Source organism: Lissotriton vulgaris, unplaced genomic scaffold (genome assembly GCF_964263255.1).
Source record: "Lissotriton vulgaris unplaced genomic scaffold, aLisVul1.2 SCAFFOLD_3302, whole genome shotgun sequence".
Lineage (NCBI taxonomy): Eukaryota > Metazoa > Chordata > Amphibia > Caudata > Salamandridae > Lissotriton > Lissotriton vulgaris.
The window spans coordinates 82229-104095 of record NW_028253576.1 but is presented as its reverse complement, the minus strand read 5'-3'; the positions used below and the strand labels follow the sequence as shown (position 1 = coordinate 104095).

The 21867-nt window shown below is 46.2% G+C and overlaps 1 protein-coding gene across 2 annotated transcripts in view; it reads right to left on the bottom strand.

Moving 5' to 3' along the window:
- Window positions 1-570: 570 nt before the first annotated feature.
- The window catches only part of LOC147660924 (uncharacterized), a 102779-nt gene continuing 81482 nt past the window's right edge, over window positions 571-21867 (bottom strand). For both annotated transcript variants that reach the window (XM_086951422.1, XM_086951421.1), the window contains exons 5-6: window positions 9418-9442; window positions 571-2046 (exon numbers count right to left, since the gene is read on the bottom strand). In XM_086951422.1, coding sequence (XP_086807548.1) covers window positions 1074-2046; window positions 9418-9442 — 998 coding nt within the window. In that variant the 3' untranslated portion in view covers window positions 571-1073. The remainder of the gene's footprint in view (window positions 2047-9417; window positions 9443-21867) is intronic.

Below are 21867 nucleotides of genomic sequence, written 5' to 3'. Positions count from 1 at the left end.
GTCTAAGCGCCAGGATACCCGTAGTGTGACAGTCTGCGCTATATAAATCTACAATACAATAAACAGCCCACCCAAGATATGAAAAAGGCTACTGCAATAATAAAATAGCGCTGTGGCAACTACAAACAAGGTTGCAGTGTCTGGCTGCTCCTGACCCTGCTGGAAGTCTTCCCTTCAATAGAGGGAGACTGGAAAATCATACTGGCTCTCATCGGATTATTCTTAACTATATTAGACAGAGAGGTAAAGACAAGTGGCTCCACTTTCGAAGCCACAGATTTTTAAATAGCCTTCTTCTGCATTGAGACTACTTCACCTGGTGTCAGCACGCCTTACCTGTAAACAAACACCTTCCATCCTTACAGATTCATTCCAATTACAAATTACTGAGGTCCTTTGGTGAGTACTCTCCCCAGCACATGGAGACATAGAGAAATATAAATATAACCCCATTCAAAAAGGGGATGACTGTGTGTGGCAAAAACAAAGAGAAATAGAAGACAGACTTCACTTGTACAGAAAATTTGGTAATAAATAAGTAGATTAATTTTTTTCCCAAAAACAATAAGATGAATTACAACAATATGTATTTATTTACATATTTTACCAAAATATCAACAAGTGCATCTTTATCAACAATCGCTAGCATATCCGATGCCTTTCTTGGCCGCTAGGGGCTGAACTACACTAGGGTGCACTGTCCCAGTTTGCGTATCAGCACACCTTTAACTAGGTCCACTGGCACTATCTGTATAACAGAAGAGGTCCCTGCTTCCTCATTCAGCGAATCTGGGCCAATGCTTTAAGAGGTCCAGGATGGGAGACAAAAAGACACTATCTCCAAACAGCCATCTGTTCCTTCCACCACCCAAAATTAATTGAACTCTTACAAAACCTGCCATTATCACAGCATTTAGATGTTCATGTTTAATGATAATTCTGAACTTTGAGGTCTCATTTGTAGCAGGCAGCACTACATTCCAGTCATCAGCAGCAAACAGTAGTTCTCAGTATCCCTGGACCTAAGTTGTCCCCCATGAGTCTCTCTGGTGCCACCAGCAAAACCTGAACCTCTACTCCTCTTTAGGGAGATTGCGACCAAGCTTCAGAATGACATTATCGAGGTAGGTGGCCACTTCGCGGAGGTTATTTGCCAGATCTGATCGGGCTCCTTCATTGAGGTGCATGATCCCTTTGTAGAGCTCTTTGCCATCTTGGTAGAGGGAGGCTGCTGCTGTAACAGCCTTGGCGAGGTACTCGTCATTTCCCTTCTTCCTTGGTACTGCAGCTACTTCTTTCGAGGCTCCATCGTGCAAAGGGACTGTCTCTATGGGTAGAGGCTCTACAGATGCACCCTGGGGCATTTCACCTTTGGATTGTTGACGACCGGGTGATATCACCTTAGATTTTTGGAAAACACCAACAGGTGTTGATTTGTGGAATGCGTCTTTGACTGCTAATATCTGCCCATAGTTTTTGGCCAAAGTCAGCATAGACTTGAACAGTTGTGATGTTAAGTCCGAGTACTTCTTTTCAATCCTAGCTGCTTGAAGGTAAGACAACCTTCTTTTTATTTCCATGATCTTTTTCTGAAACTTTGTCCCAGAGAGACCCTCTTCATCTGCCAGATCCTGAGCTTTCCCCTCAAGTTCATGAATGAGGGTGGATATCTCGTGCAGGTCCTCCTCACATTCTTTAAATGTCTTGTCAGCAAATATCTCATTCTTCATCTGGTGCTCACCGGAACACGCGGATTCTCTAACGTACTCCCCTATGGAGGATAGTCCCATTCCAATAAGAGAGATCATCGGTGAGGCTTTGCCCATATAATCCAAGATGATTCCACCAGCATTGATGAGGTCACCACCTACGGATACACCGGACCAGAAGACCACGTCCTCTGTAACGTCTTTATGGACTTTGTCTATTTCATCAGCAAAGAAGCGGAAAGAGGCTGCATGTCTCTCCAAGGATTCTCTATTCCTGGACACAACCTCCTTGAAATCTTCAAGGTTTTCAGTAAATGTTTCCAGTTTTTTATACAACCTGCAAAATGTGTAAAAGAAACATGTTATTGTAAATGCAGTATAAGAAATTATGCAAAATCTTTGGCTACAAGGAGTTACTCCTTGTACTGCTGTTGGACAATCCTGAAGGAATGCTATCTCTCCAAGCATCTGTGCATGCACCCTATTGATCTGATGTGAAGTACTACACTCTCGTGTATGAAAAGTGGTTGACCTATGACAACCATGCAACCTCTGTTTTTAGAGCTTCGCTAGTCAACGTGGCCCGCCCTTCCCCTTCTTGTTGCAACTATGGGGGGAATGCCCTGTCTTGGTATCTTTCCCCACACTCACTTCTCTACACCAACTTGGCTCTTGTCCCAAACCTAGGGGCATATTAACAAGGCCAGGCGATAATTATCGCTAAGCGCACTTAGCGCTAGGATAATTATCGCCGGCTAACTCTGAATTTTATTGCAAAGATAGCGAGCTATCAGCAACGATTATCTCCAAAGCGATAAAATTCAGAGCGCAAGCTGCCAATTGTGAGATTATCGCTGGAAATACAGCGATAATCGCACAAGGTTTGGCGATAGCTTGCTGATAGGGATAGACATACTTAGCCATGATATCCACCTTACATAGGATATCATGGTTAAGTCAGAAAAATACCAGACATAAAAAAGCAGCGTTAACCGCGGGTAGAGCTGCTTTTTTTAACGCTAACAGGGTTAGCGATATCCTTGATAATAGGAGAAATGTCGCTTAGCAACATTTCTCCGATTTTTTTACTCCAGAAAGCCCCCTTTGCATCTCATTAGAGATGCAAGGGGAAGCGTAGAGTAAAAGGGTGCTAACATGCGATTTTGCGTGTTAGCACCCTGTTGCTGATAGGGCGCTAGTTTTATCTCTGCTTTTCTGGCTTTTAAAGTAAAAAAAGCAGAGATAAAGCCCCTGTTATTATGCCCCCTAGTTTCCTATCTGTTCCATCATGGCTCCTCTCCCCACACTCACTTCTCTGTTTCAATGTGTGGCTCCTGCCACAGTCTCACTTCTCTGTTCCAACGTGGGTCCTGTCCCCACACTCACTTCTCTGCCCCATCTTGGCTCCAGCGTCACACTCACTTTTCTGTTCCATTGTGGCTCCTGTCAATCAATCAATCAATCAATCAATCAATCAATCAATCAATCAATCAGATATTTGTAAAGCGTGCTACTCACCTGTGAGGGTCTGAAGGCGCTGAGGGGGGGTTCGGGGGGTAGCTACTGATCAAACAGCCAGGTCTTGAGGAGTCTCCTGAAGGTCAGCAGGTCTGTCGCAGGTGGATGGGGAGGGTGTTTCATGTCTTGGCGGCGAGGTAGGAGAAAGATCTGCCACAGGTGGTTGTTCGCTCGATGCGTGGGACGGTGGTGAGGGCGAGGTTGGTAGTAAGGGCGTGGTTGGTGGAGCGGAGCTGGCGGCTGGGGTTGTAGAAGGTGAGTAGCTTGTTGAGGTATTCTGGTCCGGCGTGGATTGCTTTGTGAGCGTGGGTGAGGAGCTTGAAGATGATACTTTTGTTGACCGGAAGCCAGTGCAGGTTCTTCAGGTGGGCGGTGATTTGGCTGTGGCAGGGGATGTCAAGGATGAGGCACGCAGCGGCGTTCTGTATGCGTTGGAGTCTTTTCTGGAGTTTGGCCGTGGTTCCCACGTGGATGGCATTGCCATAGTCCATCCTGCGGGTGACTAGGACCTGGATGGCCATCCTTCTGGTTTCGGAGGGGATCCATCTGTAGATCTTGTGAAGCAAATGGAGGGTGTTGAAGCAGGAGGAGGAAACGCCGTTGACTTGTTGGGTCATTTACAGAGAGGAGTCCAAGATGAACCCAGGTTGCGTGCATGATCGGTGGGTGTCGGTGCAGTTCCCAGAGAGGCTGGTCACCAGGAGTCATCCCAGGCAGAAGGGTTGGAGCCGAGGATGAGGACCTCTGTCTTGTCCGAGCTCAGTTTCAGGCAACTGCTCTTCATCCATTCAGCGACGGCCTTCATCCTAGTGTGAAAGTTGGTTTTGGCGGTGGTGGGGTCTTTGGTGAGGGAGCGGTTCAGCTGGGTGTCATCGACGTATGAGACTATGTTGAGGTCGTGAGATCAGACAATGTTGGCGAGCGGTGTCATGTAGAGTGTCGGGCTGATGGATGATCCTTGGGGAATGCCGCAGGTGATCTTGGTGGCTTCTGATCGGAATGGAGTGAGGCGGACTCTCCGGGTTCTGTTGGTGAGGAAGGAGGTGATCCAGTCCAGGGCTTTGTTGCGTATCCCCGCGTTGAAGAGATGTGTGCATAGGGTGTGGTGGCAGACGGTGTCGAAGGCAGCCGAAAGGTCCTGGAGGATAAGGGCCGCAGTTTCGGCATTGTCCAGCAGGGCCCTGATGTCGACGGTGGCGGCGATGAGGGTGGTTTCTGTGCTGTGGTTGCTGCGGAATCCGGATTGGGATGAGTCCAGGATGTTGTTCTCTTTGAGGAATTGGGTCAGTTTTCTGCTGATGCTCTTTTCAATGACTTTCACTGGGAACAGGAGTTGGGAGATGGGCCTGAAGTTTTTGGGCCTGCCTTGGGTTTCTTGAGTAGGGTGTTGATCGCTGCGTGTTTCAAGCTTTCCGTGAAGGTGGCGTCTGGAATGAGCTGTTGAAGATCTTACGGAGTTGGGGAGTGATGGCGGAGATCGCTTTGTTGAAGATGTGGTGGGGGCAGGGGTCTGATGGTGAGCTGGAGGGGATGGTGTTCATGGTCTTGATGGTGTCTTCATCGTTGACGTGGTGCCAGATCAGATGGCCGGTGTGACTGGAGAGAGTTGAGTCTGTGACCTTGGTGGATGTAGGAGAGGTCTGGATGTTGAAGCTGTCGTGGATGTCTGCAATCTTGCGGTGGAAGTAGGTTGCTAGTGACTCGCAGAGGTCTTGTGATGGTGGGATGTTGTTGGAGCTGGAGCTGGGTTTGCCGAGTTCCTTCACGATGTTGAAGAGCTCTTTGCTATTGTGTGCATTGTTGTCGATGCGTTCCTTGAAGAAGGTCCTTTTGGCCGTTCGGATGAGTTGGTGGTGTCTGCAGCTGGCGTTCTTGAAGGCTGCTTGGTTGTCGGTGTTTGCTCGTGGCGCCATTTCTTCTCTAGCCTCCGGCAGGTCTGCTTGGATATCTGGAGGTCAGTGGTGAACCAGATGGCTCTTCTGTCGGTGCGTCTGTTTGTGTTGTTGTGTCCCCACACTCACTTCTCTGCTCCTGCTTCACACTCACTTCTTTGCCCATTCTTGGCTTTTGCCTCACACTCACTTCTCTGTTCCATCGTGCCTCCTACTTCACACTCACTTCTCTGTCCCATGTGGCTCCTGACCAACAATTACTTCTCTGTTCCATAGTGGCTCCTGCCCCACACTCACTTTTCCGTTCTATTGAGGCTCCTGACCCACACTCACTTCTCTGTCACCTCTTTGCTCCTGACCAACACTCACTTCTCTGTCACATCTTTGCTCCTGACCCACACTCACTTCTGTCACATCTTTGCTCCTGACCCACACTCACTTCTCTGTCACATCTTTGCTCCTGATCCGCACTCACTTCTCTGTTCCATCATGGCCTCTGACCCACACTCACTGTAGGAGAGTGGGATCTGCTTACTATGGTAACCCCCACTTTTTGCTGGTGTTTCACTGTTTTTTTACTTTAGTCTGGCTGGGGCCCTGCTAACCAGGATCCCAGCCTAGTTGCTTCCTCTCTAAATTGATTGCATGTATATTAGGTACACTCCAGATTGGTTACTGAGTTACCCTTGTGAGTCCCTAGGATATGGTACTTTAGGTACTATGGGCATAGGTACCCCCCAGAGGCCTTATGCCACCCCTGGGAAGCCTTCCAAAATGGCACCACAGGTCTGCTACTGCAGCCTTGGTAAGATGGTGCATGCACCCCTTACTAAGATATAGGTTACCTAAATCTACCTTGTATCACTGACACATATAAACCTATAAGTCATTCCTATGGCAGGCCTTAACAAGCCTGCAGGCAGAGTACTTGGTTTTGTGTGACGGGGTGCCCATGCATGAGCATGACCCCTCTCCAGATTTCTCTGTAGCTGTTCTGTGATGCAGCCAGACCATATACTCTTAAGTACATTATAACCTTGCAGTTAATGCTAACTTTGAAATGGCTGCATGCCAACATGTCGTGTTTGGTGTCAAACACTTTGGAATCCTACCCACCCCCGTCAGTTCTGGCGGCGGGGTAGAATTCCACCCTTCTAGAGGGAGAAGACATGTACACACTTACCTAACCGGTAGTAGTTTAAAAGAGCCCCGGCATCACAAGATGGATGCTGCAGCCACAGACACAAGTCTGACCTCCTGCTGTTAGACGCAACTCGGGCAGGGGAGGCCTGGACAATAGGTTTCCTGTCACAGGGAGGTGTAACCACCTCCCACACAGGCTTTTGTGTATTCGCGCTGGGTGGGTGCATTCAGAGAATGCATTTCAGACAGTGCTGGGGGCACACTTGGAGTCACTGTGCATACCCCAGTACAAACCGGTTGCAGGGGCACTCAGCCCCTGCTCTGGTGCCAAACTGGACAATGGGAAAGGGGTGTAACCACCCCCCTCCCCGGATCCACCCATAGGTGGGTCCCTAGAATAAGTCCACCCCCTAAACTTAGTATAAGTATAGGAACCAAGTCCTTAGGACTTCAGATTATCCTGGACAAAACTCTGTAACATATATCCTGGGATTTCAACCTTCTATTTTGACTAGAAGATGGAAGAATCTCCCTTTTGGTCAAGGAGTTAATCCCCTGTTCAAACAGGCACCAAAGAAGCATCTTGCCGGTCCGCATTTCCAAGGCTCCTTCTGGATCCCGATGGATTTGTGTCTCAGGACATGGACTTTCAGACTTCTCAGAGGCCGACACGAGGTCCCAACAAAGCTGAGACCAGCTGCCCTCAAGAGTGACGTGGGACCGGAACTCCTGGACACCTTGCACATTTGCAAGTGCAAAAACTTTCTGGGCTTTTCAGAAGTTGTGCATTGGGCTACTTGTATTCCAAGCCCCTAGCACCATTTGCACCGAAGATTGTGGGCCTACACTCCTCAAGTGTTCCGTGGGCCCGCTTCTAGCATTTCCACTCGAGGCTCCTTCGCAATCCCTGGTCTGTCGACTGGTGGGTCCCCACAAAGGTAATTCTTCCATTTCTTAGACTTATCTGGTTGCTCCAGACGTGCCCTGACTCCCCTCCAAAAGGTGAGTCCCTCAGACCTTGCTGGTCTGTAACGAAGCCAATATTTGCTTTCTGCGTGGGTTGCTGTTGCCAAGGCTTGTTGGGTCCAATTCAGAAACCAACACTACATACTTCGTGGGCAGCTCGAATCCAGCTTCTGGTCATAATCAACACCTTCTGGTCCTCGTGGCTGAAGAGTCAAGCTTCACCTTCTTCACCTGAAATCACCCAACATCTGTTGGCATCTTTTGTCGTCTTCCTGGTTACTGGCTGGTGACCCAGACTCTGTCCCCTCTGCTTTCAGGTTCTTCAGATCTTCGATCCACCCTTGGATCCACCCAACATTTTCGACTTGTGGCCAGCAGCACTTTGCAGCAGATCGCCATTGAAAACGACGACGAAACCCGACACCAAAAGACACCTATGCACCCGGCTTCCCTGGGTGAGGTAACTCGAGTACTCTGATGCTCCCGTGTGTATTGACTCTAGAACTGCCTAGTTCTAAAGGGGTTTGCTCCAAGTCCTCTTCTAAGTGTCCTTTATCTGTAATTTTCCAACCGCGACTTTCCCCATAGAAGTTAATGGTTAATGGTGATTCGCGGCTGTGTTTAGACACTGCACGCGTCCCCGTGGGTACCCTGTGTCACTACCTTGGGTGGTTTCTGGTGGCCCCAGCAGTTCTAAAGGCTCTAGGCCTTGTATCTATGTCAGTCGTGGTTCTTATTTTCAAAAAAAGGGGGGAGAAAGAGGGAAAAAAAGGAACCAGGCTCACCCTCCTATATTTAACTGTGAACAGAAAACCTTTGAAACCAAAGGTCAAGAGCCTGGACCGTTAGTGTCTAGTATTCGCAACGGCTACAAGGGTTGGAATTTATATGTTTGTTAAAAGAAAGAAACAAAAAATGTCCCTTTCTTGAGTCCCCTCACTCACCAGGGTTTCCCACAGTGACATGCTTCATCATAGGGGCCATCCCAGCCCTCTACAGACTGAGGCGTGCTGCGACTTGCGAACTACGTAGGAGCACTTGAAAGTGATGGACTATGTGTGGTGTAAGTGGTGTAATTGTGAGGTGGGGTGGTCTAATCTATGTGAGTTAAAAATACCTTCCTAGTGAGCTACAAATGATTTACTCTTGCTCCTGGGGGGTATATGTTAAAAACGGGGTAGAGGACTAGGGATCTACTGGTAATGAGTCAGGTATGCCTAGTCACTTCTGTCGTCATCATGTTTCGAGCTTCCCTAAGCTCTTCCTCAGGACTACACAGGGACCAGCCCTGTGTTCGCCAATCCTAAACTGTGCTCGAGTGAGATATTTATAAAGAACAAGTTAAATGCTGCAAAAATAAAGCATGCATTAATACATACGTATAGGAAATAATCACGTAGTACATATAACGGGACCTAACTGGGCCCCATGGACTGCAGAGAGTTGCTCGTATCGTGTTCAATTTGAAACTCAGGATAGCGTGGTACAATCACCTATGCTGCAACCTCCGGACCGCATCTCGTGGTTCTTATACCACTTTCTTAGTATATGGTTTGTGACGCCCCTAGGTCTAATCATATATTCTGCTAATTTATTGTGTGCTAATTAAGTTTACTGAATGTACTTTTGCCTCTAGCCTCTTAAAGAAACTAGAGGTAAGTGTTTAGAATAAATATATATATTTTATTTATATACCTGGTGTGGTTCTCCTTTCATTTGGTCATTCATGAGATTATCGACTGGTAAAACAAGCTGCTTTACATTCCTTCAAGACTTAGCCTGAAGGCTGCTCTCCACAGCTACCACTAGGATAGCTTTCTATATAGGTTGTCTTAAACCTACCATCAATAGGGCTCATTTGGACTGGTGCAAGGTGCCCATTAGAATAGTGGACAGCATATGCCAGACCAACTTCTCACACTCACTTCTCTTTTCCATGTTCGCTCCTGACGCACATTCACTTCTCGGCCCCATCTTGGCTCCTGCGCCACACTCACTTCTCAGTTCTTGGCTCCTGCATCACATTCACTTCTCGGCCCCATCTTGGTTCCAGCCTCACACCCACTTCTCTGCCTCTAGCTTGACATTCTGCTCTACAATGAATATATTTGATAACAGGGAACTTGTACTGTGAATTCCCACCTAGGTTTTCTTTTATTATATAGGCATGGATGACCGTAATGCTTTACCTGTCTTCCAACTGCAGTTGGTCACCTGCGGAAGAAAAGATAAAGAGGTTAGGAGGTGGCCAGAGATACCATCTTACATCGACACTCACAACCAGAAGCACAGAACTATGCCCTGACCTGAGCAATTTCTCACACGTATATATTACTATGCGCAGATAGCTTACTCCTCAGGCCTAGAATGCATTCTGAGGGAACCTGGACTCCAGGGGAAGATCTTATCCTTCTGAACTGACACACACACATAGTTCTAGACCATGCTCTGAGCTCATGTGCATGCATGCGAGCAGGCACACATAACCAGAAGCTTATGCACAGAACTAGTACCCACCCTGAGCAATCTCTCACACACCCATATACATATGACTATGGCCAGAACTTCCTCACACAGGCCCTGAATGGCTTCAGTGGGAGATGGGATTTAGTTCCAAATCTTGCAACTGAGGGGATTATTAGCAAGGGCATTATCACCTCTTTAGCAGGACTTTTTCCCGCTAAAGCGGCGATAATTTTATCACCCTATTAGCAAGCTGTCGCTAACAGCAGTTAGCGACAGCTTTTAGGCGATAGCGACCAGTTTGGGGCCCACTTTGCATGTCAGCGATATTTATCGCTAATGACATGCAAAGTGGGCATACACAACCTGTTAGCGATTGAAAACAGTCGCTAACACAGCTACCACCTATTAGCAAGGCAGGCGAAGCGATAAAAAAAGTTGCGCTAAGCACGATTATCGCTAGAACCTAACACCTGCTCACACCACTTCTTAACCTGTATATCCAATGGGAAGTGGATATTCAGGTTAAGTACCCATTAGCGTAAATGCCTGAATATCGCTGGATTTCCACCGATATTCACGCAGTGAGCCGCTATCGCCAGATATTTTATCGCATTAGAGATAAACATTACTAATAGCAAGTTATCTCTGCGATAATATCCGGCGATGTGCGGTGATAAAAAAAAATGTGCTAAGTGCATTTAGCGATAATATGCCCCTGAGTTTTTTTCAATTTCACTCGACCAGAGCCTGAGCATGTATGCATGCACACACACACACACACGCACACACATGCTCAATATTCTGTCAAGCTCCCACACAAGGGCTGGAGTATACAATTCTGGTGACTGATGTTGTGTTTTTCAGTTTTCAACACATTCTGATGGAATACAAGTGTAATGACAGCCTTGCCAAGTGCCACTCATCGGGGGTTAAGGCAATGCAAATGTGTTTGTGTTGCCCCATTTCCACAAAAAAATATTTTGTCACGCAACAACGAGCTTTGCCAAGTTTCATTGCCCATACAAATAATTTTCCGTTCACTAATTCACTCCCGTCTCCTGCAGCTCTCCAAAGGTGACCAAAGGAAAGAAAATGTCAGGATTGTCCTGATGACGTCTAATTTCCACCGCCATGCAGCCGGGTACACAGTTGCGGAACGGCAACAGAAGACCGCTATAAAAAGCTAGCTTCAGTTTGCAGAGGGTCAAGCCTGGAGATAAGAGAAACAGCATGCAGCCGCGGCACACAGCGCCTGGACACAGGCACTTCAAGGCTAGCAGCCTGACACCATGATGTGGCTGTTCTCCCTTGACCTCAGTCAGTGCCTTGTCCGAGGAGCGACCGATCTGTTACTGTGACTGAAACTCTGCTCACAGGGGCTGCAGTGCCATGCCTTCCTCTGAGAAAGAGTGAGCTGTGAATGAATGAATGAATGAATGAATGAATGAATGAATGAATGAATGAATGAAGAGATATTTATAGAGTGCAACTGGTGCTTCAGAAGAAGCCCCCTGGTGCTTGTGAGAGACTGGTACCGGGGGGATACATTTCGCAGAACAGTGCTGTTTTGAACTGCACCTTAAACAGGCTTTTCAAAGAGATGGAGCAGAGAGTGGGGGGAGGAGGGTTCCAGAGTCCTAGCGACAGAATTGATAAAGATCTGCCCTCAGCTCCGGTGCTGTGATCTCTGGGGATGCACAGGAGGTTGAGCTTATACGACCGGAGAGTAGTGTTTGAGCATGTCTTGGATGTATACAGGACCCCTTTTATGGAGGGCTCTATGAGTGATCATAAGGGTTTTGAACTTTATCCTCGACTTGATTGGTAGCCAGTGAAGTTCTTTGAGCCCTAGTCTGAACGAACGACGTTTGGGGATATTCAAAATAAACCTTGCGGCAGCTTTTCGCTCATGCTGCAGCGGGGACAGCTGGTTCTGCGGGATACCCAGGTAGAGAATGTTGCCATAGTCCAGCCTGGAGGTGATAAGTGTGTGGACAATCCCCTTGTGCTTTTCCATGTGCACATTCTTTAACAACTTCCTCAGCAAATGTACCAGACGGAAACAGGCGGCTGCCGCGGCCTTGCCGTGGGGTTTGGAGGAGAGGGTAGTGTCCATCGTGGCCCTAGGAATTGGTGGCCCCATCAAGTCATCGGGTGCTGCATCAGGCTCATGGGTGGGGACTACTTTCTTGACAGACTCAATCCAGTGCCTATGGAGAAGGTAACAAAGGTGCATGCGACTTAAAGCACCCCCGCAGTGTACAACTGGTGTTTGAATCCTAGTGGACAATGGAGGTCTTTTAATTCAATTCTTATTCTATTCTCTGTAAAATGCGCCTTTCACAAAGGCCCGTTGGGTCACCAAAGTATTCAAAACACTGACCCGGAAAAAAGATAGAATACATACTATGCCTGGAAATGTAGTGCTTTAAAATATTGTTAAGAGTATTAGGAGACAATAGCTGGTTGCACGTGTAAAGCCTATAAAAATTAATTGCATGACTGCACAGTGTTTTTTGGTTTCACCTGCAGTGCGCATGCACTGTGCTTGTGAAATCTATTGTTAACATAAATGTTAAAAGGGGCTCACATTCTTCCTCGTTGCTTTTCATTGGTGCCTGTGCTTTTTTCACTTACTTTTCTGCAATTTCTATCACATGTAGCATGCTATTTCCTGATCTTCCTCATGTGTTTGCTTTTATCAGTTTCCTGAAGCCCAATTACTGTTTCCATCCACTTTTGTAGCTGAACTTTTTTTTTTTTATGTTTTGCCTGCACCAGACTTGCGTGCATTTCCTGAAATCTCTCAACACAGCCCTGCCCCACTCATATGAACTGCATGTGCCTGGTCAGTTTCAGCGCCAGCTCTTATATTATGTTTGTCTTTGTAATGCTTGAACAGCCTGACTTTAATATGGCCGCCTCTTAGGACGTTGCCTTGTTTTAATGAGTTGCACATGAGATATGCTCACTCCTGGTTGTTGTTTTGTAATTCTGTCACTGCTAGTGCACACCATCACTCTAAAAACAACAACATATTCATTTTTTTGGTAGGCATGGGGAGATTAAGGGCCAGATGTATCAAGATACATTTTTGCGATTCTCAAAAAGCAATTTTTAAGGAATCGCTATTTGAGAATTGCAAAATGGTATGTATGTAGAAATTCTCTATATTTTAGCGATTTCTTAAAATTCCTTAATTGCGATTAGCAAATTGCTAGTCGCAATTAAGGTATAATTTCCCATTCATTTCTATGGGCCAGGAGGCCCATAAGAATGAATGTGAAATGAATGTGAAATTATTCTCAATTTGCGATTCGCAATTTGCTAATCGCAAATTGAGAATAATTTCAAGGGTGCAACGGTGTCCAAAGGACACCCTGTTGCACCCCTGAACTAAGCATGGGTGCACATGTGGTGCACATACATGCCCTAAGGGCATGTATGTGCATCACATTGCACTTTGAAAAATGAAAAAATGGGCATTTTCAAGAAATTCGAAAATTACCACCATCTTGAAGTTGGTGGTAATTTGCAATTCCTTAGGGACATTTATCATTTTTTTTTGCATCATACATTCCATTTAAGGAATCGCAAATTTTGCGATTCCTTACATACAATCTCAAAATAAGGAATCGCAAATTTGCAATTCCTTATTTTGCACTGAAATTTGATACATACATACCATTTTGCTCAAATGAGTTCGCAAACACCGAAATTCGGCGTTTGCGAACCCATTTCAGCTTCATACATCTAGCCCTAAGTGATTTAGCCACAATAACAAGATGTTGAGCCGACGCTGAGACTCGGACCTGGTTCCCCAGTTTGCATGTCTGCATCTCTGACCGTTATGCCGTGCCCTTCCCCAATTGCTCCTACTGTTTTTTTTACAGTTACAGTGTGCACTTCCAGCTACTGCGTGAATTACACCTTGTTTGAGCCACCCCTTGTGCCACCCCTTGATATTAACGTACAGCAAATGCCTGGCTGAGGGCTGGCATTGTGGTCCTCAAAAACACGCTTGAGAGGAGCAAAATGAATGGATTCCATCTTTTTGGCTACCAGCAGTGGTGATGTCCTTGGTTTGTCTGCTCCTTGTGTAAATGTTAAATGTGGTTTTTTGGTCAATCAAAGCAAAGAGCAATGATGTTAATGTGCGCGCTACACGCCGCGCCCTGCTATGAAGTCCTCTGACCACGACAGTGGTGATGGGTACATTATGAGGCGCTGAGTGGCGAGGGCCTCTGAGCTCCATGTTCAAAGGGGTTCAACATCTCCTGACAATACCTGCTATTGGTGAATGTCATGATCCCACAGAGAGGGTGGGCTTGCGGCAAGGGTGAGACTGGTGGGCAGTGGCAGGTGAGAAAAAACATTTAGAATCATTCCCTGAACTTTGACTGCATTGCTGCTTTACACCCTCGCCAGACACTTACAAACACCTGCTCACACCTGCCCAGGTGAAGCCAGCTCTTAAGATGCCCGAGGCACGTGCTACACGTAAGCACACTTAGGGCCAGATGTAGGTAAATACCATTTACTGATTCTAAAATACCGAATTTTACTGATCGTAAATGGTAAATGGTATGTAGCTATTCATTTGGTAATTTTTAACGAATCGGTAAAATTCGGTAAATACCGATTCGGTATCCCCCATTTATTCCTATGGGCCTGGAGGCCCATAGGAATGAAAGGGAATTACTGAATCGGTAAATACCGAATCGGTAAGAGGGGGAAGACCTACAAGGGTGACAGGGTGTCACATTGACACCCTGTTGCACCCCTGCATAGTGCATGGGTGCACATGTGGCACACATACATGCCCTAAGGGCATGAATGTCTCCCACATGGCACTGTTAAAAAAGCACAAAATTGCTTTTTTAACGGTTTTCGTTATTTACCACCAACTTGCAGTTGGTGGTAAATACCGAATCCTTACAAGTGAAAAGCACTCACTTGAGTGCTCCCTACATTAAGAATTCGGTAATTTACCGAATCGGTATCTAACAATTAGGGGCCAGATGTAGGAGCCCTAATACCGGTCGGTAACGGCCGATTTCGGCCGTTACCGACTGGCATTTGGCTTTTGAGATGTAGGGGGCCTATTCGGTAATTTTACCGATTCGGTAAATCCATATGTAGCTGACACTCCTAAGAGTGCCACAGGCCCTTAAGAGTCAGTATTTTACCACACAATCCTTTTGTGTGGTAAAATACCGAATTCAGGTGTGCATGCACATCTGTGCATGCACACCTATGCAATGTGACACACAGACATGCCCTTAGGGCATGTATGTGTGCCACATGTCACACAAACCTGTACTTGGGGTGCTAGAGGGGGTCAAAGTGACACCCCCTGCACCCTTGCAGGATTCGGTATTTACCATTAATTTCTATGGGCTTCAAGGCCCATAGGAATCAATGGGCAATACCGATTCGGTATTTACCGAATCGGTAAATACCGAATCTTACAGATTCGGTAATTGTGTTTTAAAAATTACCTACATCTGCCTCCTTCTAATTTACCGATTCATAAATACCGAATCGGTAAAATTCGGTATTTATGAATCGGTAAATTAGATTTACCTACATCTAGCCCTAGGTAATTTACAGATTCCTTAAATTACCGAGTAGGTAAATTACCGAATCCTTAAATAGGGCCCCTACGTCTCAAATGCCTAATACCGGTCGGAAACGGCCAAAATTCGGTAATTTTGGCCGTTACGGACCGGTATTAGGCTTCCTACATCTGGCCCTTAATAAAGCAAAAAACACAGCAGTTATGTAATTAACCTGCACAATAGTTCAGTGGGTTAATGCCAAGATTATTGTATGGGTTACAGGTAGAAGTCAGGGCAGACCAACGCTGCCTTTCATCCTTCCAGGGTATGCAGTCCTGGGTAAAATGGTTTAGAATGAGAATACTTACCACCTTCAGGACTAGAAAACTACTAAGCCCTGACAGCAATCACACTGTACGTAGTTATGAGTCTGGTGAGAGCGCTTGGAAGTGGCTGTCAAGCTACTCAATGGCGCTTTATAAAAGTACTATAAGGGAATAAATGAATACATGGGGCATGTTTAGCTGGGAGCAGAGGCCAAAGGCCCAAATTTGACTTAAAGACCTGAAAAGGAAGTTACTGTCATCGATGTTTTGTTCTCATAGACACGCCCCTCTCTTTCACACTGGATACACCTAGACATAAAACATCTGGTTTCCAGGGACATGACCCCGTCTCACCGTCAGCAGCATTTCACAGTTCATATTTGAGGCCGCTGCCCAGGGCGGGGAAAGGAAAGCCATTGCAGGCTCTTCTTTTAGGACAAAGGCAGCAGCAGGGCCTGTGACCAGGGCTCAGGTCCATGAAAGGCCCAGCGCAGGCGGCTTGGTCCTGAGCCAGGAGGCCTGAAGCGATATAGCGGGCTGGGTGTGACTGCACCACTCTCCTCTCTAGGAGTAAATAGAAAGAAGCCTCATGTTGCTTCTCAGATGCCAACTTTTGATAGGTCCAGGTACCTAATAGGTGAAATCAGATCCTAAAGAAGTTAAAATGTAAAATAAACACCCTGTGTACTTTCAGCAGAGAGGCCTAGGGTTGAATGGGCACACAGTCATAACTCAAACACCCCCCAAAGAAAAGGAAGTGGTGCCATGCACGTGCTGCTAAACACTGCCCAAAGAAAAGGAAGTGACGCCCTTCAAGTGCTGCCGGGCAACGCCCAGAGAAAAGGAAGTGACGCCCTGCTTGTGCCGCTGGGCACTGCTCAAAAAAAAGGAAGTGATGCATTGGACATGCTGCCAGGTACAGCACAAAGAAAAGGAAGTGATGCCCTGCACGTGCTGCCGGGCACCACCCAAAGAAAAGGAAGTGACACCCTGCACATGCTACCGGGCACTGCCTAAATAAAAGGAAGTGATGCCCTGCACATGCTGCCTGGCACCACCCGAAGAAAAGGAAGTGACGCCCTGCGCGTGCACCACCCAAAGATAAGTAAGTGATGCCCTGCACGTGTCACTGGGCACCACCCAAAGAAAAGGAAGTGACGCCCTGTACGTGCACCACCCAAAGAAAAGGAAGTGGCGCCATGCACGTGCTGCAGGGCACCACCCAAAGAAAAGGAAGTGACGCCCTGCGCGTGCCACAGGGCACCACCCAAACAAAAGGAAGTTACGCCCTGCGCATGCTGCAGGGCACCGCCCAAACAAAAGGAAGTGACGCCCTGTACGTGCACCACCCGAAGAAAAGGAAGTGAAACCCTGCACGTGCTGCAGGGCACCACCCAAAGAAAAGGAAGTGACACCCGGCACGTACTGAAGGGCACCACCCAAAGAAAAGAAAGTGACGCCCTGCACGTGCTGCAGGGCACCATTCAAAGAAAAGGAAGTGACCCCCTGCACGTGCTGGCGGGCACCACCCAAAGAAAAGAAAGTTACGCCCAGCACATGCTGCCGGGTGAGGCCCTACACGTGCTGTCCACCCAAAGAAAATAGAGCAGCACCCTGCACTTGCTGCAGGGCGCCACCCAAAAAAAAGAAAGTGAGGCCCTGCAATATTGCCGGACACCACCCAAAGAAAAGGAAGTGATGCCCTGTACATGCTGCCGGGCACCACCCAAAGAAAAGGAAGTGATGTCCTGCACGGGCTGCCGGGCACCGCCCAAAGAAAAGGAAGTGACGCCCTGCACGCGATGCCGACACAGAAAGCAGCAAAAAAGAGTGATAAAATGACAACAAATGTTACGTAATGAGCAGGCTAAAAGTCTTTTTTTAGATTTATTTCTGTTAGTCGCAATAGGTCGTTGAGTGACAGTAGCAATTTGCGTGCTGAGTGCAGGCTCGATCTAAATACAGGACATTTTCGGTAAATATGGTAACTATGATCATAAATGTTAGACCTGGCACCATTGGCGTGGGCCTCCCTTCCATTTTTGTTGTTGCCTCATGTGTTTTTGAAGGTGTAAGGTGCTTTGGGCACTGTGCCACTGCTGTCCAGTGCCACAGTGCAAGTGCTCCCTATTGTAAATCAATGTATGAATTGGTGATTCTATGATTGACCGGTTTGGTTTACCTGTCAGACCCTAGTAGAGTACACCAGGAGAGCCCAGGGCTTGTAAACCAAATGCTGCTGGTGGGCTTGCAGCACTGGTTGTGCCACCCAAAGAAACGGCCTTTAAAAGTGTGTCTAAGGTCTGCCATTGCAGAGCCTATGTGCAGACTGGTACTACCATGTTGACTGAGCACGTGCACCCACCTGCCAGTCCCTAAACCTTCCCTTTTTTCATATTAGTCACCCCTATGGTAGGCCCAAGGGCAGGGTGCATTGAAAGTATAAGGTGGGACAAGCCCTGGTGTGTGTGGCATGTCCTAATAGTGAATTACAGCCATTTTCGTTTTTCACTATTGCAAGGCTACCTGTTCTCCATAGGCCAGAATGGGCAGTTAGATTATTACATCTTATAATCCTAACTGACTCGGAGAACATGGTAGAACTTCGAGTTTAGTATAAAATACAACTTTTAGTGAGGTTGATTTTAACATTCTAAGTTTCAAAATACCAGTTTTAGAAAGTAGGTATTTTCTTGTCTAACTATCCAAGCCTGTCTCTGCTAGGTTGTGTATTCCTTGTCTGGAGTTTTGAGTGACAGGGCTAGGGGATTCCAGGACATAGAATGTGTCAGCCCAGTGGTGAATAGAGAGATCTGCATCTAGATGGGAGGGAGGAGTAGCACCTGGGACCTGAATAGGGCTGTGCCTTTCCTTCACAATGCTGGCTCCATTTCCTGAGGGGCGACTGATGTTTCTGCTCTGCACTGTGAAAGGAAAGAAGGAGTCATGTACACAGAGTGCTCCAGAACTGGTTTGGACTGGGCAAGGCCCCTCTGCCCTCAGAGGACAAAGGATTTTGGGGTATAAGTATTGGGACTCCGATCACTTTTGGACAACAAGAAGAAACCTTTGCTGAGGAGTGAAACCAGAAGAAACTGAGGAGAGACTATCCCTAAGCTGAAGTGCTGCTTGGGGGATTGGCCTGCAGTGGTTGCCTGACTGCCAAAGAGAGGAGAAAGGGACTTTGTGTACTTTCATCAACTTGTAAGGATCTCCAACGGCTTCGAACACAGCTTGCCTCCTGCTGAAGTCTCAATGACTAGCGTGACCCTTGATTGGGTGACGTCCCTTAGTCACAGCTGAATCCCTATAATAGGGTTGTGAAGTTCTTCACGGTATGAAACTACGAATCTTTTAACACAAATCCGAAACTTTCATGTTCCAAGATTCTTTATTCTCCATCATTATGGTATTTTCAGATCTTCAAACTGGTTCGAAAAATAATCAATGGCATCCAGCCTTATATCCAATACTTCATTATCCAATGCATTTCGGCTAATGAATAGCCTTCATCAGGGACTGGATTCTACAAATCAAACAATATATACCATCACGTATAAGGATATATCAGAGTATATGTATTCAAATTACTACTGGTTTCATAGGTGCACATAGTAAAACTGTATCAGGTGACGCTACAGTAAACGTTGAACTAGTCGGGTAATTTAATAAAGAAGGAAACACCACGTGAGTTGGAGTGATGCGGTTAAAAACGATGTAACGAAGTCTGGTAGTGCCCTAATTAAAAAAAGGAGAAAGTAACGAAAAAGGTGCCAAAAGGTAGTTATGTCAAATATCAGAAAATCAATGACCAGTTATGGCGTGGGTTAAACTGAAGCTCAGTTTGAGTCTCTTACATCATCAAAAGTTAATGGAAATCAGACCGTGAATTACGCGTGTGCCCGCTCACCAAAAATTATAAAAGTTAGTCCCATGAACTTACTCGTGGAGCCAAGAATTCTGTGCGTTCGTAACCACCAGTTGGGGAGAACGCTGTTCACAGGGTTAGTGTGTCGGGGAATAATAAATTGCCGTGAAATTAGTCAACAGTGAAAGCGGACTAGACTCTAAAGGGATCTATGACCGCCATCTTAGAGAGTGTTTAAACGCAAAAGTATATGTGAAAAAGGTATGCTATGTATGGGATCAAAACGACATTAGGTTTTGATCCCATACATAGCATACCTAACCCTGTGAACAGCGTTCTCCCCAACTGGCGGTTACGAACGCACAGAATTCTTGGCTTCAATGTAAAAAATGTAAATGTAATGTAATATTTTTTCGGTAAGGTTCATATGACTACACAATACTAGCCTCTGCTTTCATTTAACAGGATTTAAAGATTCACAACCTCTACCGCCACCCTCTAAGAGGCGCCGGACGATGCATAGAGAGGTAGGCTTTCAATGATAATATGCCTCCCCATTTTTTTAAAATGAGAATGTATTTTTTGAAACTCCTCAAACAACACATGCTTTATCCATTCTAGAAACAAACCATTGAGGTGCCGCCCCCTGTCCACCGATCAGTTCTTAGGAGCCTGATATTCACAGGTACCCCCCCCTTTTTTCACAACCTCATGGATTTTACTTATTCATGTGAGTCTTGGCTTTCAATATTGTTCCATTCTTTTCCTTACACAGACAACTCACAAAGCCCTGATGAGGGTTTGAACACGTTTGATTCGAACCTGAAACGCGTCGGCACTCCGCAAGAGCTAATCAAAACATTAAGTGTGTCTATGTTAATGATTGAACGTTATATGAGCTCTTGCTTTTTCACTTAGCTTTGGTTGTCTCAAAACAGGAATTTATTTGTAACTACATATCACTAAATGTGTCAATATTTTTTGTTCTGTGTATTCACGTTTTTCATGAATTGTTGTTCTTCATGATTGTCTATAACTGTACAACTATTGTGTTGATTGTTTTGGTACATCTTTTTCTTGTTCTTAAAGTTTTCAGAGATAAAAAATATTATGAGTAGTGGGTATAAATAAAAGTACCTATACATGTGTCATTGATTTACACTTGCACCCCCTTTTTTTGAAATAATTCCAATCTATGAGGTGTGGGCAGTCTCTATTGTTCTGCATTATATTACGGTCCAGCCCCCCTCAGTCCCGCCTAGGACCTGACTCCTTCTGTTCTGTCAATATAGAGCGGGTTGTCACCCGCGAGAGTGTTAGGGACACAAAATATTTCCCTTAATTGGGTGAAGGGCCTTGTTCCCTTCAAATAGTATGGCAGAAAAGGATACCCTCTCTTTCAGCGAAAGCCATATTCAATCACTCATTGCAACGTCACCATTTGCTTCGATTACACTAAGCTCTACTGCGAAGCAGCAAAACGAATCCGAGAAACTCATAAGATTGTGCAAAAAGCATGTCAGAACTGAGCTCCACGGTCACTTTCTCCTTCGACATTTAAAAGGAGGGACCATACCTTGGGGGCTCCAGGTGAAAAATATACCTGTCATCTTCACCGAAGACGAAGAGTTCAAGAAAGGGTTCAGTTTCATAAATACGAAATGTAGTCGGGACCTTATGGTCCATACCATAGAGACCGAACAACGTCTATGCCTCAAGGAGGTTGAGGAGATTGAGTCTCATTGAGTGTTTCTACTATCGTTGAACACTCCTCTGCAATTCCAATAGACATGCAGTTACTTGATTTATACTCGGCGCGCTGAGCATCGACAATGGGACTACAGATCCCAAAATGCAATGGGACGCTGATCACCTCCGATTTAAAACCCATTCAAGATGGCCCCACGTAACGCCAGGCATTCGCCCAGAAGCCTCGCACTGTGGACATCAGCTGTCCTCGGACAGGTAAGAAGTAGCTCCCTTTCTTGGTTTGCACGCATTTAAAACCAACCATTGCCGGTCCCGGCATTTATTTCCCTTCTCGTTCCTTAATACAGCGCGCCACGCATACAGAGTTTAATTCAAGCACTCCCTTAACGACGCCTGGGCTGCAACGACACACGCTGCCAACCCAGGTAGGCTCTTGTCCGCCTGAATCAAATTATTTACACAATTTCCGGCAACTCCAAGCTTTTGTGACACTCATTTTAATTTTATAGGTTCAAGAATTTCTTCGCAAATTATTTCAGATGGGAAACCTTTCTCTCCTGCAAATACAAGACGCAAGGTACGGGGCCTTCTCGAAATAATGTAATATTTTTTCAGTAAGGTTCATATGACTACACAATACTAGCCTCTGCTTTCATTTAACAGGATTTAAAGATTCACAACCTCTACCGCCACCCTCTAAGAGGCGCC